The sequence below is a fragment of the Narcine bancroftii genome, chromosome 3, assembly GCF_036971445.1.
Source record: "Narcine bancroftii isolate sNarBan1 chromosome 3, sNarBan1.hap1, whole genome shotgun sequence".
NCBI classification, from domain to species: Eukaryota; Metazoa; Chordata; class Chondrichthyes; order Torpediniformes; family Narcinidae; genus Narcine; species Narcine bancroftii.
The window spans coordinates 371,151,164-371,170,299 of NC_091471.1; the positions used below are offsets into that span (position 1 = coordinate 371,151,164).

At 38.5% G+C, this 19,136-nt stretch overlaps 1 protein-coding gene across 6 annotated transcripts in view; it reads left to right on the top strand.

The window, feature by feature from the left end:
- Positions 1-19,136, top strand: part of LOC138759604 (hexosaminidase D-like) — a 59,404-nt gene that overhangs the window by 25,647 nt on the left and 14,621 nt on the right. For all 6 annotated transcript variants that reach the window (XM_069930323.1, XM_069930321.1, XM_069930322.1 and 3 more), the window contains exons 3-7: positions 3,726-3,835; positions 11,629-11,716; positions 12,432-12,596; positions 14,272-14,455; positions 15,768-15,839. In XM_069930323.1, the coding sequence (XP_069786424.1) occupies positions 3,726-3,835; positions 11,629-11,716; positions 12,432-12,596; positions 14,272-14,455; positions 15,768-15,839 (619 nt within the window). The remainder of the gene's footprint in view (positions 1-3,725; positions 3,836-11,628; positions 11,717-12,431; positions 12,597-14,271; positions 14,456-15,767; positions 15,840-19,136) is intronic.

A 19,136-nucleotide genomic window follows, 5' to 3' on the forward strand; every position in this document is an offset into this window, starting at 1 on the left:
CAGAATCCGCTAATCCCTTTTACAATAGACAACCTTTTCTTTAGAGAATGGGAGAGAAAAGGAGTCAAAAGAATAGAAATTTTTTTTGGGAAATAATTTATTAACCTTTGAACAGTTGGTATGAATATGGGATAACTCGTGGTACAATGTTTGCATATCATGTTCTATAAAGCTTATTTAAAGGATAAATTGGGAAACAGCTTGAGACTACCTGAAGGAAGCAGTTTTGAATACATGATTACAGACACAATGATAATTAAAAGATTTATAACCAACATGTACAAGATGCTGCAAGATAAGGAAAATGAAATAAACTATAAACCTAAGCAGAAGTGGGAAAAGGATCTAAACATAAAGATACAAAATGAAGTATGGGAAAAGTTATGTTCTTGAACTATGAAGAATACAAAAAACACAAGGTTACGCATGATACAGTATAATTGGTTACACAGGGTATATATTACTCCTCAAAAATAAAACAAAATGGGATTAAACATTATCGGATAGATGTTTTCACTGTAAGAAGGAAATGGGAACAACACTACATGCAACTTGGGCATGTAGAAAAGAAAATACCTTTTGGGAAGAACTAAATCAGATACTAAATAAAATTACAAAAAGTAACATACCAAAAAAATTCTTTTAAGTAACATAAGAAGTCGAGAATTAGGCCTCAAATTGGATAAAGTGAAAAAAAAAAATTTATTATGATAGCCTTAGCGATAGCAAAAAAATGTATAATGTCAACTTGGAAAATGGAAGAGAGCCTGAGTATACAGCAATGGTACATGGAAATGAATAAATGTATTCCATTGGAAAAAATAACATATAATTAAAAAAATAAAGTCACAATGTTTGAACAAATTTGGGAACCCTACATGGAACATAACAGAGAGAGCTTGCCCTCGACCTCCATCCCCTAGAATGAGAATGAAAATGATAAGAAGACAAAATGACTAGATTCAGTGTGTAATAAATAGATGACGTGTTTTTCTTGTTTATTTTCCTTTGTGTGAAGATATTATTTTATGGTTTTATTGTATTGTAAATGTTGAATATTTATGGGTTTTGGAAGGGGGTGGGTTGAGGGGAGGGAGGGAAAGGGGAGAAGACCACTGTGTAAATTTAATGAGAAACGTTTGTACATATTTTGGTTCATAGTGTGAAAAATAAAAAATTATTTAAAAAAAAGAGACAGAGATGAGGAAAAACTGTTTTTCCCATCTAGTAGTGAATCTGTGGAATTCTCTGTCCAGGGAAGTGGTTGAGGCTACCTCATTAGCATATTTAAAGTTCAGTTAGATAGATTTTTACATAAAAAAAGAATTAAAAGAGATGGGGTAAAGGCAGGTAGGTGGAGTTGTAGCAATGATCAGATCAGCCACGATTTTATTGAATGGTGGAGTAGGCTCAATGGGTCGGATGGCCTGCTCCTGCTCCTATTTTCTTATGTTCTATGAATAACCAAACAAGGATTTTAGATGTAAAATAAGGAGCTAAGTAAATGGAAGTAATGAAAAGTAATTAGAAGCATTACCCCATGAGCAGCCAACCAGAAGTTTCCACAAATGGCTGTTTAAGCAGTTTTTTAATTTTAAATTTAGACATACAGCACAGTTACAGGCCCTTCCGGCCCACGAGCCTTTACCACCCAAATATACCAATTAACTTACAAACTATGTACGTTTTTAAAGAGTTGGAGGATTGAGACCAGTGGGATTTTGTAACAGGAAAAGGACTTTAGGCATTCAAGATTGAGAACAGAAAAGAAATCCTCACACAGACAATAGTAAATTTTTGGAATTCAAAATGTCAGAGTCTTGTGAATTGATTGATAACATTCGTGGCTGAGATTAATAGATTTTTGGACATGAAGAATCTGAGACATGGGAACTGGGTGGGGACATGGAACACAGGAACAGCCATAATGAAAGAATCAAATTGCAGCTGAAGGAGATATGAAGTCTATTCCTATTTGTTTCTCATGTTCTGACTGATAAACGGGAAAATAAAATATTTTGAAACAAGAAGTAGTTTAATTGTTCTCTATCCAGTGGCTCAATAACCTGAGGAATAGTTTGGATCATCATTGAAAGAATGAGGAACAGGTTCAGTGGTTTAGTTCATAGAAAGAGTTAATGTGAAATTTTTTAAAAATTAAGGAAGTTTTTAAATACACAAAAATTAGTAGAAGGACATTTGACCATGAGTCACGTTCTTGGTTGATCTCTTCAACATAGTCAAGTCAAGTTTATTGTCATCTGATTGTACAAGTATAATCCAACAAAACAGCGTTTTCCAGTCCTTGGTGCGTAACATGCAGACATACAACCCAACAAAACATATGTGCAGACAAATAATACATACTCAGGACAAGTATTTATCTAAACAAATAAATAAATAAATTTTGTTCTGTGACAATGAGAGTCTCAGATGTTTAGTCTCAGCAGTTCCTTTGGACGTTCAGCATTCTCACTGCCCTTGGGAAGAAACTGTTCCTCAACCGGGCTCTGATACTACTAATCTCTTTTCTGACAGGAGCAGCTAAAAGATGCAGTGTGCAGGGTAGAAAGGGACCTCAATGATTTTGCGATATTCTAGTGATTTAATTTTGCACAGTCATGGGGAAAAAAAGGTTATCAACATTTATGATAGGCAATTTTTGAGTGTTTACAAAATTGCTGTGAAGGTCGAGTACTTCTGACCTGCAATTAGCCTCAGGTAAGTCATGTCACCATATCAAATTTGTAAAGTGAAATATTGTAACTTTAAATAGATAGTAAATTTGACTTGTTCCTCAAAAGTCCTGTCCTAATTGTTCAATTCCAACTACAGTATAACTCGGATTATCTGAAATGGTTTTCTTGGATAACTGGTCATTTTTTTAAAAACAGCCCAGTAGCAATAGCAAATCACTTGTAACAGTGTTTAAACAACAACAAACAACAAGGGAAGGCTTTTTAAGCAATAAAATAATGTTTAATTCTCAGCAAAAAAAATGCTGGCCACTGCTAATCACTAACACCTCCCCACCGCTCCTGCCTGGGAGCTCGACATCCCCGCTCCTGCCCAGAGCCTGAGGTCCTGCTCCTGCCAGGAGGCTGCTCTCCATGATGATGCGAGGATAAGGGATTCTTCCAACCGCTTGCAGCATGCAGTTTGAGAAGGAGAGTTGGAGAGAAAAGTCAATAGAGGAAGGTAAAGAAGAAATGGAAAGAGAGAGGTGAAGGAGTTGCCTGAAACGAGGACTATCATTCTAATTTCATGTCGTGAATTTTTTTTCAACCTGTGAGGTCATTTTGGCTCTGAAAAATTTTTGGATAAATGAGAATTTTGGAGAATCCGACTTCGGATAATCGGAGTTGTACTGTATATTAGCTCTCACAGCAATGAATAAATCAAAAATTTCAATGATACTGTATTTTTTTCTGATATAATTTGAATTGTATTGTTATTAGATCGGAAATCTTACACATTTTCTGTTTCTAATTATTAAAACACTATTTTACATTTATTGCTAAAATGTCTGTTCTTTAACTTATTCTATTCTTCTATTAGTTAAAGATGGTGTAACCTTACAGGAAAGATTTGTTGAACAGAATTTTCTCATGTTATTGCCCATCTTTTAACAAAATCCGAACAATTTGATTAAGTTGCTTCTCTCTGCTCTGATGTAAGACTTAATGTAAATTGAAAGAGGTTCATTACAGGACTTTTTTTTGTAGATCTTTCCTCTCTTTGCACATTTTGGTGCAGAAGGTATTCTCCTAGAGTATGAAGATATGTTTCCTTATGATGGAAATCTACAAGTATTAAAGTCTCCAAATGCTTACAGGTAACTTATGTGCTTTTCCCAAGGCATTTTCCAATGCAACGACAAGAGATTGCAGCCTCTGTTCCTTTTCATCTCCATGTACAAATAATCCTCCACTTCAAGCAGCATTTTTTTTCTAATTTTGATCATGCATTTGATGCTCATCACCTGAAAAAAAACCACATGGAATGACCTCCTTTCAGAATAAGTCTGATCAGTTAGTCATGGGGACCTTGAGTATCCATTTAAATCACATAGAAAATCGGGGTAGGAATAGGCCATTTGGCCCTTCAAGCCTACACCACCATTCATTATGATCATGACTGATCAGTATCTGGTTCCTGCCTTCTCCCCATACCCCTCATCCCCTTGGTCACAAGGGCCAAATCTAACCTACACTTAAATATTGACAGGGAACCGGCCTCAACTACTTCCTGTTGCAAAGAATTCCACACATTTACCACTTTCTGAGAGAAGAAATTTTTCCTCATCTCAGTCCTAAAAAACTTCCCCCTTATCCTTAAACTATGGCCTTTGTTTCTGGTTTTTCCCAGCATTGGAAACAACCTTCCTGCATCTAGTCTGTCTAAACGCTTAAGAATTTTATAAGATCCCCCCTCAATCTTCTAAATTCCAGAGAATACAAGCCTTGTCTATCCAACCTTTCTTCACATGCAAGTCCCTCCATCCCTGGTATCAGCCTAGTGAACCTTCTCTGCACCCCCTCCAAGGCAAGGATATCCTTCCTCAGATAAGGCGACCAAAACTGCACGCAGTACTCCAGGTGTGGTCTCACCAAGGCCTTGTACAACTGCAGCAGGATCTCCCTGCTCCTGTACTCAAATCCTCTCACTATGAACGTCAACATACCATTTTCCCTCCTCACCGCCTGCTGCACCTGCACGCCCACTTTCAACGACTGATGCACAGCAAAACCCAAGTCTCGACTCATCTCCTCTTTTCTTAAACAGATACCATTTAAATAATAATCCTCTTTCCTGTTCTTACCTCTAAAGTGGATAACCTCACATTTATCACATACTGCATCTGTCACGTCCTGGCCCACTCGCCTAACTTGTCCAAATCACCCTGCACTCTCGTAGCATCCTCCACACAGCTAACCCTGCCACCCAACATCGTATCGTCTGCAAATTTCGAGATACTGCTATCTATTCCCACATCTAAGTCGATATATATCGTAAACAACTGCGGCCCCAGCACTGAGCCTTGTGGTACCCCACTAGTCACTGGCTGCCATTCTGAAAAGAACCCATTTATTCCTACTCTTTACTTCCTGTCCCTCAACCAATCTCTCTCCACCTTAATACCATACCTCCTATACCGTGCTCTTTAAGTTTATACATTAGTCTTCTGTGCGGAACCTTATCAAACGCCTTACTAAAATCCAGATGTACCACATCCACTGGTTACATCCTCAAAAAACTCTTATTAGATTTGTCAGACGTGAGTTCCCCTTCACAAAACCATGCTGACTTTGTGTGATGATACAACTACTTTCCAAATGTACTGCAGTTGCATCTTTAATAACAGATTCGAGCACCGTCCCTACTACCGATGTCAGGCTAACTGGTCTATAGTTTCCCGAATTCGCTCTCTCTCCCTCCCTTCTTAAAGAGTGGAGTTACGTTGGCCACCCTCCAGTCTTCACAGAAGAGTTGAGGAGCTACAGACAAGATAGAGAGAGATGAGTCAAAGTTAATCTTTAAAAAGAGTTAGAAACAGAAGCTAGCACCATTTGAGTCACGGGAGAGGAGGAGGTACAGATGGGAGGCAGAGAGGTAAGTCAAGGTTAGTGTTTAAAAAAAGTTAGGCAAGTGAAGGGTTCAGTAGAGTGTGATTTGTGGGAGGGAGCAATTGAGATAATGAGCAGGGACAAATAAAAGGAAGGATAACTAAAGAGGAGCAGCCTGGTGTGTGAGTGGTCTTGTGAAGGAGTGGAGCTCTGAGGCTTTGGCTTGAGAAGCTTTGGAGAGCAGAGGCAGAGCTTACTCCCACTGAGGTAAAGCTGCTAAGTTTCTTTAATAAATTTAATTAACTTAGGAGTGGGTAATGGAGAGAGTGGTTAGGGCAGTCCAGTGCTACAGTTGTAGGATGTGGGAAGTCATGGACAGCACGTTTGTTCCTGATGACAACACCTGCAAAAGTTGCATCCAGCTGAAGCTCCTGACAAACTGAGTTAGTGACCTGGAGCTGGAGTTGGATGAACAGGAAGGGCTCATGAAAAGTATATGGTAACCAGGAAGGAGCTTAAAAAATGACTGAGGAGAACTAGAAGGGGGCATGAGAAGGCCTTGACGTAGAATTAAGGAGAACCCCAAGGTGTTCTATGTGTATCTGAAGAACATAAGGATGAAAAGAAGAAGGTGGGGCTGCTAAAGGATAAGGGAGGCAACATGTGCCTGGAGGAGAAGGTTGGGGAGCTCCTAAAGAATACTTTGTGTCAGTATTCACAAGAGAAAAGGGCCTGGATCATAATGAGGTCGAAATTGAACAGGTCTGTGGGCTGGACATTGTGGAAATTAAGGAAGTGGAAGTGTTGGATCTTCTTAAAAACATCAAGATTGTTAAGTCCCCGGAGCTAGACGCGATATACCCAGGCTGCTGTGGGAAGTGAGAAAAGAGATAGCTGAGGCAGTAGCTATGATCTTTGAATCCTCTTTGGCTGCAGGTGAGGTCCTGGAGGATTGGAGAATGGCAAATGTAGTTCCTTTGCTTAAAAAAAGATAATAGGGAATTATAGACTGGTGAGTCTTACATCAATGGTGTTTAAACTAATGGAGAGAATTCTTAAGGATACGATCTATGAGCATTTAGAGAAGTACAGACTACTCAAGCATGGCTTTTTAAAGGGAAGGTTGTGCCTCAAGAGTCTAATTTAAATTTTTGAGCAGTAACAAAAGAAATTGATTGGGGTAGGCAGTAGATGTAGTCTACATAGCTTTTAGCGAGCATTTAACAAGGTCCCCCCACAAGAAACTCATGTCAGAAAGTCATGGGATCAATGGATAATTAGCTGCATGGATAAAGTGGCTTGTAGGAAGAAAGCTGAGGGTAGGAGTAAAAGAAAAGAATTCTTCCTGGAGGTAGGTGACTAGTGGAGTGCCACAGGGATCTGTTATTGGACCCCTGCTCTTTGTTTTTTATAAATTATATGAATGGATGGGCCAATATGTTTGCAGATGACACGAAGGTTGGAGGAGTTGTGGATGGAGCTGAAGGTTGTCGAGGGTTACAAGATGATAAAGACAGGATGCAGAATTGGGCAGAAAAGTGGCAGATGGAGTTCAATCCAGATAAATGTGAGGTGATGCATTTTGGAAGGACAAACCAGAAGGCCAAGTACAGGGTTAATAGTGGGTTACTTAAGAGTGTGGATGAACAGAGGGATCTTAGGGTATAAATCCATTACATCTCTCAAGGTCACCACACAGGTGGTTAGGATAGTTAAGATAGTTGAGATGCTGGGATTGATTAATAGGGGAATTGAATTCAGGAGTAGAGGGGTCATGCTACAACTACAAATCTTTGGTAAGACCACTCTGTGGTGTATGTGTGTTGCTGGCCCGCCCCTTGCTGATTGTACCTGTGGCTCCTCCCCTTGATTCCCCTAATAAAGGTGGCAATGCCATAACCCCTCCCCCAGAACAAGCTCGAGCAACGTGAGATGTGCCTTCTGTTTATGATGATAAAAGCCTATCAGTCAGGTAACTTCTCCGTATAAGCAGTTTATGGCATGGAAACAGGCCATCTCGGCCCTACAAGTCCACGCCAGTTCACTCAAACAACTCCACTAGATCCCCACACCTATTCACCCATAATCCTCTAACTCTTATCCATGTATATAGCCAGTCTTCTCTTAAATGAAAGAATTGACTCTGCCTCAAATATTTCCTCCGAAAAATTATTCCATTCAGTCCCCACTCTCTGAGTGAAGAAGCATCCTTTAATGTTTCTCCTAAAATTTTGCCCTCTTACCCTCAACTTGTGTCCTCTTGTTTTAACATCCCCTGCTCTCAGGGGGAAGAGTCTACTTGCATCTAGTCTGTCTATTCCCTTCATAATTTTAAACACCTCTATCAAATCCCCTCTCAACCATCTACGTTCCAATGAATAAAGTCCTAACCTCTTCAATCTTTCTCTGTATTTTAAGCCAGGCAACATCCTTGTAAATCTTCTCTGCACCCTCTCCACCTTATCTATATCCTTCCTATAATTTGGAGACCAGGACTGAACACAATACTCCAAATCTGGCCTCACCAATGTCTAAAACATTCGCAGCATTACTTCCCAGCTCCGATATTCTATGCTATTGATTTATGAAGGCTAGCATACCAAATGCCTTCTTAACCACCCTGTCAACATGGGAATCCACCTTCAAAGAATGCTGCACCATAACTCCAAGATTTCTTTGTTCTTGTGCATTCTCCAATGTCCTCCCCTTTACTCCATTTGTCCTATTTGGATTATTTTTACCGAAATGAAGCACCTCACACTTCTCTACATTAAATTCCATCTGCCATCTTTCAGCCCAACTCTCCAGACTAACCAAATCCTTCTGTAATCCCTGAAAACTTTCCTCACTATCCACCACTCCCCCTATTTTCATATCATCTGCGTATTTACTTACCCAATTAACCACCCCATCATCCAAATCATTAATATAAATTATGAACAACAGGGGACCTAGCACCGATCCTTGAGGTACTCTGCTCGTCACAGACTTCCATCCTGACAGATAGTTGTCCACCATGAACCTCTGCTGTCTCTCCTTCGACCACCTCTGAACCCATCTTACTATTTCTCTATTAATCTGTAGTGACTGAACCTTCCTTAATAACCTTTCATGTAGAACCTTATCAAAACCTTTGCTAAAATCCAGATAGACTACGTCAACTGCCTGACCTTCAACCACCTTCCTTGTCACTTCGAAAAAATCAGCAAGGTCCGTCAAACATGACTTCCCCTTCACAAACCCATGCTAGGTGCTCCTGATCAATCCCTGCTTATCAAGATATTTATACACACCATCTCTAAGAATACCCTCCATAACTTTCCCTATCACTGAAGTCAAACTTACAGGCCTATTCTTACTTGGCCGACAGATCGTGCCTTTTTTAAACAACAGAACTACATTAGCAACCCTCCAATCCCACGGCACCACATTCTCCTCCAGTGATCATTGAAAAATCACTGACACTGCCTCTGCTATTTGGTCCCTGACCTCCTTTAACATCCTGGGGAAAATCCCATCAGGACCGGAGTCTTATCCACTTTTACAGACCCTAGAAGCTCCAAAACCCTCTCTTTACTAATCCCTATCTTTTCCATAACTAAGCCATTTGCCTCACTTATCTCACACAGTCCAATGTCCTTTTCCTTTGTGAACACAGATGAGAAAAAAACGTTTAATATCTCTCCCATCTGATACGGTTCCTCACACAGTTCACTGCTTTAATTTTACAGCGGTCTTATTCTATCCTTAACCCTCCTTTTAGTATTCACATATCTGTAAAAACCCTTAGATTCGCTTTTACCTTATTAGCTATTGACACCTCATACCTTCTTTTTGCCTTTCTAATTTCCTTCTTAAGGTTTTTTCTGCAATCTATGTAATAATCATACATCTTATCCATTTTTTTGCTTCTTAAACTTAGTAAATTCCCCTTCTTATCCTGAACCAACTTCCTTATTTTTCCAGAAAACCACGGTTCCCTTAGGCTTTTGGCCTTGCCTTTTGATCTGACTGGCTCGTAAAGATCAGCCCATATAATTTTCTGCAAATCCCTTCTCATTTTTTCAAATCTAGCCTTCCCCCACTCGAAGACCTTCAGCCTCGGACCTGACCTATCTCTTTCCATATTTAAGTTGAAGCTAATGGACCCATGATCACGTATTCAAAGTTCTCACCAATGCACACTTCTGACACCTGCCCTATTCCGTTCCCTAACAATAGATCTAATGCTGCCTCCCCTCATACTGCAACATACTGCTGTAAAAAGCAATCCTGAAGACATTGTACAAAGACTAAGCCATCCTGCCCTCTAATTGATTGTGTTTCCCAATCAATGTTAGGAAAATTGAAATCCCCAACTATCACAACCCTATTTCTACTACATATCTCAGCTATTTCCCTGCACATTTGCTCTTCCCTATCCTCTTTTGGCGGCTTATAATATACCCCTATATTTGTAGCCTCACCGTTCTTACTTTTTAGTTCAGAGCCTCGCGAGATGTTCTCCAGTCTCTTGCCTCAGCACTGCTGTAATATCTTCCCTGACAAGCAACGCCACATCTCCCCCTCGTTTTCCGCCAATTTTGTCACATCTAAAGCAGCGAAATCGTAGAATATTTAGCTGCCAGTCACAACCTTCCTTCAACCGTGTCTCACAAATTGCTATCACATCATAACACCACGCATAAATTCTCGTCCTGGTCACCTCATTATAGGAAGGTTGTGGAACCTATGGAGAGAGTGCAGAGGAGATTGACCACGATGTTGTCTGGAGCTTTATGAGGCCAGGTTAGCAAAGCTGGGACTTTTCACTTTGGAGCATAGAAGAATGAGAGGAAAGTTGATAGAGGACTACAAGATTATGAGAGGCATAGATAGGGTGGACAGCCAGCACCTGTTTCCCAGGGCAGGATCAGCTGTACAAAGTGAAGGGAGGGAAGTTTTTTTAAACAGAGAATTGTGGGTGCCTAGAATGCACTGCTGGGGATGATGGTGGAAGCTTAAACATTGGGGGCATTAAGGGACTCAGACACACGGATGATAGAAAAATAGAGGGTTATGGGGTAGGGAGGGTTTAGTAGTTTCTTTAAGAAGGGATATATGGCACAACATCGAGGGCCGAAGGTCCTGTCCTGTACTGTGCTGTATTGTTCTATGTTCTATCCAGTTGCATGTCACATGAAATTTCTAACCCATAGCTCTTCAGACCTCTCCATGCTCAACTTCCTGCTCAAAGAACAATAAATATCCCTTCTTATGACCAGCATATTGCAGCTTGGGACTAAATTCAACCATTTCAGAGAGACATTCCTGAACCAGGGGTCAGGCTCGAAACGTCGACTGCCTTTTACATTCCATGGATGGTGTATTTCTCCAGCCTTTTTGTGTGGTGCAACTTCAGATGAAGTCTTTCCTGTTTAGAACAGTACAATACTGGGACATGACCTTCAGCCCATGAGGCAATTGCTGAACACAACACCAAATTTAACTAAATCTCTTCCACCTGTACATGATGCATACCACTCCTTGCAAATTTCGGACTTATCTAAAAGCCACTCAAATGCTGTTACTGTATTAATTTCCATCACAATTGCTCACAGCCTGTCTCTGCCACCTCCTGCTCTGAAAGAAAACTCACCTGACACATCTCCTTTAAACTTTTGCCCTCAATTTAAATATATGACCTCTGGTTTTTGTCATTTTTACCCTGAAAAAATGACTGATTATTCTATTGCCACTTATCATAATTTGAAAAACTTCTATCAGGTCTCATCTCAGACTTTGATGCACCATTGAAGACAATACAAGTTTGTCCAACATGTTTTTGTAACTCGTATCATCACAAGCACCATTCTTGGATGTCTCTTCCTTACTCCTTCCAAAGCCTCCAATGGGGAAATCAGTTATGTGACCTATTTCTCTCAGTTGGATGTTTTTTAAAATAATCAATGCAGCTTTTAAAGCATTCATTTCTAAGCTCTATGGGCTACAAGAACCAAGGATTTGCACTGAAATGTAATATGTGTAGATGCTCAATAACAAAGTATATTCTGCATTGCAGCCCCTCATACATAAAAGATCTTATGGATTTGGCCAGGAAACATCAGTTTGAAATAATTCCATTAGTACAAACATTTGGCCACATGGAGGTGAGTTTACAAACAAAAGAAAATGGAATAGCATATGTAGCTAACACATAAAATCTGAAAATCATTTCTGAATAAATGTACTGTAAATTATGAGCAAGGAACACAAATGTAGATAGATCATTATTAACGTATAACTTTAATCAGCCATGTACTTGTTTAAAATTAAATTCCTAATCAAAATAAAATATTTATAAAATATCACACAATTTTACCAACATTAGTCAAATCTTTTAAGTCGAGATTGTGGAATCCCTTCTAAGTACTGAATTGGCTTTGATCTATTTGTATGTGAAAGACTGGTGTTTCACCATTTCATTGCCTCTTCGCCCTGTATTTCTGTACATGCTTTCAAGTGGAGTAACTCTGGATTTATCGAATGGCTCAACTCTGTCTGACACTGCATTATTATTGAACTGTGGAGAATTGTCTTAAATTGTGCTCTGACCAATTTCTATCTGATTTCATTTGGGATACTGAGCCTGCAGATTAGGTGACATAGGATCATGCCAGCATGATAGGAATTTGCATCTAGCGGAGATAAATTTAAGACACCAAGGATCACAAGTGGAAATCCAAGACAGTGGGGTCAACCCAGGTTGATCTTGCTCATTGAGAAAAACAAGAACTTGATTCAAATTAGAGAAATGCTTTCAGAATATTTTTTATTTATGGTAAACTGACCTTTTTTTCTTTATTTTAAAATTTGTTTTCATAGTTTGTACTGAAACATAAAGCCTTTTCTCACCTTCGTGAAATGAAAACATTCCCTAACAGTCTCAATCCACATAAAGAAGAGTCTTTGGAATTAGTAAAATCCATGATTGACCAGATAATGGCCATACATGATGACATAAAATGGATACACATTGGATCAGATGAGGTAATTCAAAGATTATTCACAAGGTTCAATGTTTTGTTTTAAAAATAGGCTGGCTGGAAGTTGTTAGTGGTTGCCAACATTTCTCCATGTAAACTTGACCAACTTTGGGATTACTAAATGAGCCTAGAAGTCCGTATCCTGCATTGTATTGCATGCTAAGAATTTCTAACTTGCACACTCAGTAGATGGTCAACTTGATTTAGTTTTCCAGCACTTACAGTAGATGGTCTATTGTGACAGATATATTTTATATGATATATCTGTTTTTAAAGGAGATAGATTGTGGTGGGTTAGAGAGTAGGTCACAAACAAACACTTCACAAACCAGATCTCATTTAAAATGCAAGAGTTTTGCTGAAAGTGAAACATTGAGGCGCTGAGAGCCTTTGCAAAGACAATAAGAAACTATTTTGGAAATGCTTTGCTAAGGAATTTCAAAAGCAGGTGTAAATATTGTTTTGTAAGCAACAGGATGAACAAGCTCAGAAGTTTGGGTCCGGTGCCACAATCTGTCTGTTTGCAGTTTGCTGTTCGAAGAAGGTCATGTGGATTTGCAAGAAGAGAGAGAAAAAAGACCAAACAGTCATTCTTTAAGAGAGAGAGAGAGAACTGATTTCTGCAGTGGCTTTTGTAAGCTTGTTTAAACCCCATTTTGGAAAACTGGTTGTGAGTTTTGAGTTCAGCCCGTTGAAAACCTTTGTGATCTATACAAGAGAAAATGGCTGACTAAAGTGTTTCACCTGAAATAAGGGAAACAAGAATTCTGTGGTGACCTGGAAGAAGAAGTTATCATTTGGAAAGCCCTGATGGGGCAAGTTTCTTCGGCAAGACACTGAAGTAACTGATGGAAGAAAATCAGTTTGTGTGTGTCCAATGAGCAACAAATTTCTCTCTGAGATTGAACTGAGAATCAAAGAACTTTTCTGAACATATACACATTACAAACACGTGCACTTTAGAATTAGAAGGGGGTTAAGTTAATAGTAAGTTAAAGTTTGATCCTGTTTTTCTGTTTAAAGAAAATTAAAAGTAACTTTTGTTTAAGTTACCATTTTTCTTGGTGAATTTCTATTGCTGCTGGGTTTTGGGGTCCCCTGGGCCTGTAATACTATGCACTGAATTAGCTGCAAAAGAAAAGAATGAGTTAATTTTTTTTCTGAATTGAGCTTAGTTAAAAAATTTGATCCTTTTGAATGGCTTTATCTTTAAAGTCCTTTAATGTCAATTCTGTTTTGAATGGTTTCATTAATCTCCGATATATTGTTTACAAATGCCAATGACATTAATTCATTAGGCTACTGCTGCTGCACTGTTCCAGTGATTAGGTATGATTATGACATAGGTGTATTGTTTGTGTTGAGTTCACATATGAAACCCTGGTACGATTGGGTTTTCTACATCATTCCAAAGAGCACATCTTTGTAGATGTCTGATAGAGGACACACGCATGTAATGGGTGTATGAAAGAGAATTGGTTGCAGGAAAACAAGTGGGGGATTGGGACTGATGGGAATTATTTGAAATTAATTCAGTGAGGCAAATAGCTTTCTTCAGTGTTGGACAACATGTCCACAGTAGCAGATGCAGAAGAAATTAACTTACTTAAAGTTTTATGATGCTTTGTCCTAAATACATGAGTTTAATTGAAAAGATTAATTTACAATATTGCCTTTAGGTTTATTATCTTGGTGAAGGTGAAGAATCCAAAAAATTGATTGAGCAAGGTCAGACAAATATAGATAGTCTGTTCCTATCTCATGTGAAAGCAGTTGCAAGTTACATCATCGCTACTTACTCAAGTGTGAAACCTATCATTTGGGATGACATGCTCCGAAATATCAGTTTTGATAAACTTCAAGGTATATCTGATTTTTCATTGACTGTATTGAGGTAAAGGTATGGAAAAGCCAGAAATAGTTGGTTTCATTTATGGTTTTTACACAGTAGCTGAGTAACAGGAAATATTTGGAAAATTCCCGCAATGCAGGCTGTGTAAAAGGTTCAGAACGAAAATGAGTGACTCATTCCCACTATGAAATTTTTCCTACGGCATCTTTAGACATTTTTGCAGTCTGCCTGAAGTCTAAACTGAACTGCAGGTAGTCCACAACAATGGGGAATGAATAGCATGTATTTGCAAGTCCTGCCTCTTTACTTACTGCACTTTCAGTATTCAGTGTAAAATCATGGAAGGGAACAGAAATTTCAAGGTTTGGTTGTTCGTGTGTGAATGGCCACTCCAGAAGATAGGAAAAAAATTTTGAACAAAAAAAAACATAAATTCTTTGTAAAAGAATATTATTCATCCTTTATTTTAATTTGTTCATGTAAAGAAAGGTCTCAGTGTTGCTCCTCGTAGGAATAAACTGACTTTTCATTTATTTTAGATTTCAGATTTCACATTTTTAATATAACTTTCAGGTCTATGCAGATAATTGTCTGATATAGTACATCTCATCTAGAACAGATCGGTTTCCTTATTTTACACATTTTTGCTGTTTGATTACACAAAATAATATTCTTTAGTGATTTTCAATTGCATCCTCTCAACCAGTGCCAGGGTATTGTGACAAAATTATCCAAGAACTATCGTTGTTTTGATGTTCAAATAAGAATAAATCAGAAAATATTTACAATCTCATGATTATTAATGGTTTATTCATAATTAAAATAAGCATTAAAACAACATTTAAATTACAAATCATTTACAGTTGTTTAAAGGGTTGATTCCCAATACTAATGTGACAGGTTGTTCTTAAAATTGTAGTTTTAAATTTTTGATATAATCTATATTTCAATGCTTAACATTATTCCAAGAATAACTATGATTAAGTTGAAACACCTCAAAAATATTTGCTGCAATCAGTTAAGTTTTTCAGATAACTGCTATTAAAAGTGTGTTTTCCTTCAGAATTTATATCTCTAAATAGAATGATAATATTTATACCAGGATAATGACTGACAATATCTTTAATAAGTGATTGTAAAGAATTAATAAATAAAAAAGTTATGAATTGAGAAGTGAGCCACTAGATTTATATTAACTTTGGCTTTTTTTAAAATAAATCAAGGAAGTTTTAGGCCATTATGAACAAGTTTTCTACTTATTTTGGTTTTGCTTTTTGATGCATATGCTGATGAATAATTTGCTTTCCTCTTATCTCACACTAGGATCCACGTTGGGTCAACTGGTTGAACCAATGATCTGGGAATATAATGCTGATTTTGATGTACATAAAATGTGTGAGTCAAATTATTTTGACACTTTTACATTTGACATATCATTATGTTGATAACTAAAAGGCCTTCATGGAGTATTGCAAAGCTGACATAATTTTCTCTAGAAATAAATGAGCAATTTCTATAATGTTCCCATAATCACAGGTTGTGGCTGCCAATTTGATACAATTAATTAATGGTACCCATTTTCTTTAGTGAATTTTAAAAATTATTCTCATGCTGGAAATATAGTGTTACTATTTTTAAAAATGAGCCAATGGGTATATTGCTTCTTTTAAAATAATTTTTATCATGAAACAAACACATTATAAGTACATATAAATTAAATATATTATTCATTTAGATTGGTATCATATTATATAGAAATAATAATACATGGTCTCGTATTCCAATCCATACATATATTGAGTAGTATAAGAAGAAAATGAATAAGTAAAGAAAAAAAAGATTGATTCTAATAATCTGACTCCAGCTACCAACCAAGGTTGAAATTGAGCAACAGCCTCCAGAGATCCGACCATACATACCCATTTACTGCATCCCCACACCTTGATCATTTCATTTGTGAAAATAAGCCATAAATGGACCTCATCTTATCAAAATAGATCTGAATCTTCTTGACATTATATCTGACCATTTCCAGACTTAGAAAGGACATAATATCCAGTAGCCAATGTGTATGGCTGGGTGGAAAGACCTCTTTCCATTTCAGCAATATTCCTCTTCCAGCCAGTCATGTAGAAAATCGCTAAAACCTGTCTTTGGTCAGACAACTCCAAGAAAAGTGCAGAGAACAAAACAAAGGACTCTACATCACCTTTGTTGACCTCACCAAAGCCTTCGACACCGTGAGCAGGAAAGGGCTTTGGCAAATACTAGAGCGCATCGGATGCCCCCCAAAGTTCCTCAACATGGTTTTCCAACTGCACGAAAACCAACAAGGTCGGGTCAGATACAGCAATGAGCTCTCTGAACCCTTCTCCATTAACAATGGCGTGAAGCAAGGCTGTGTTCTCGCACCAACCCTCTTTTCAACTTCTTCAGCATGATGCTGAACCAAGCCATGAAAGACCTCAACAATGAAGACGCTGCTTACATCCGGTACCGCACGGATGGCAGTCTCTTCAATCTGAGGCGCCTGCAAGCTCACACCAAGACACAAGAGAAACTTGTCCGTGAACTACTCTTTGCAGACGATGCCGCTTTAGTTGCCCATTCAGAGCCAGCTCTTCAGCGCTTGACGTCCTGATTTGCGGAAACTGCCAAAATGTTTGGCCTGGAAGTCAGCCTGAAGAAAACTGAGGTCCTCCATCAGCCAGCTCCCCACCATGACTACCAGCCCCCCCACATCTCCATCGGGCACACAAAACTCAAAACGGTCAACCAGTTTACCTATCTCGGCTGCACCATTTAATCAGATGCAAGGATCGACAACGAGATAGACAACAGACTCGCCAAGGCAAATAGCGCCTTTGGAAGACTACACAAAAGAGTCTGGAAAAAAAACCAACTGAAAAACCTCACAAAGATAAGCGTATACAGAGTCGTTGTCATACCCACACTCCTGTTCGGCTCCGAATCATGGGTCCTCTACCGGCATCACCTACGGCTCCTAGAAGGCTTCCACCAGCGTTGTCTCCGTTCCATCCTCAACATTCTTCGGAGCGCCTTCATCCCTAACGTCGAAGTACTCGAGATGGCAGAGGCCGACAGTATTGAGTCCACGCTGCTGAAGATCCAGCTGCGCTGGGTGGGTCACGTCTCCAGAATGGAGGACCATCGCCTTCCCAAGATCATGCTATATGGCGAGCTCTCCACTGGCCACCGTGACAGAGGTGCACCAAAGAAGAGGTACAAGGACTGCCTAAAGAAATCTCTTGGTGCCTGCCACATTGACCACCGCCAGTGGGCTGATATCGCCTCAAACCGTGCATCTTGGCGCCTCACAGTTCGGCGGGCAGCAACCTCCTTTGAAGAAGACCGCAGAGCCCACCTCACTGACAAAAGACAAAGGAGGAAAAACCCAACCCCAACCCACCAATTTTCCCCTGCAACCGCTGCAACCGTGTCTGCCTGTCCCGCATCGGACTTGTCAGCCACAAACGAGCCTGCAGCTGACGTGGACATTTACCCCCTCCATAAATCTTCGTCCGCGAAGCCAAAGGAATATACATTTACATCTCTGGAAAAGCCAAACATTGCAATTAACGGACATGGTTCCAGATTGATCCCATAGATGGCCAAAAAGGTTCTGCAAATATCAGTCCAGTATTCTTCCAAATTGGGGAAAAGCAAAACATATGTATCAAAGAGGCTTCAAACTTTTACATTTGTCACACATTGAGTTGATAACGAGGTAAATTCAAGTGAGCTTAACTTTAGAAAAATGTACTCTATGCACCACTTTAAATTGAATCAAACTATGCCTAGCACAGAGATGAATCATGGATAAGAGCCAAAATTGAAATCCAATCTTCTTCTGAAAGAGATGTGTTAAGATCATTCTCCCATTCAGTTTTGATCCTGATTTTAAAAAAACTATTTTTAGATTCAATACTTTATAATATAAAATTGATATTATGCCTTTATGTACAAATTGTAATTCAAAAGGTTTGTCCATGAAATTGGGATCCAGAAGGTGTGGAAATACTTAAAGTTCAGAATGAATAAAATGTCTAATTTGTTAGTACCTAAAAAAGTGTCTATTTGGCAGATAAAGTTTCATCATCATTTGTTGTTAAGATGCAAAATTTTGTTTGATAAAAAGATCCTTGAAAACGATTCCATTCCTCATTAGCTTGCATCTAAAATAGCAGGTTGAAATAGGTGTTTAAAAAGATAGGGCTGGTAAATATAAATCCCAAAATTAGAACAATTTCAATATCTAGGTATTATAATAACTAAGAATTTTAAAAATCTCTTTAAAGAAAACTTTGCTGTTTTATTTAATCAGACTAAAACAATACTCTCTGGATGGTCCCCACTTGGCGTATTAACTTGGTTAAAATGAATATTTTACCAAAATGCTTAAATTTATTGCAATCATTAACAATATTTATTTCTAAGTCTTTCTTTGACATTATATGGCAAGGAAAATTATCTTCAGAACACAAGAAACGATGGAGGGCTGTCGTCACCTAATTTTAAATTCTACAACTGGGCTACAAACATAAGGAATATGTTATTGTTAGTTTATTAATAGAGATGACTGTCCAAATCGGATTGAAACAGAATTGAAATGTGATACACTTTGATGTGATACACTTTAATGTCATTATGCTGGTATACCAACCAATGAAA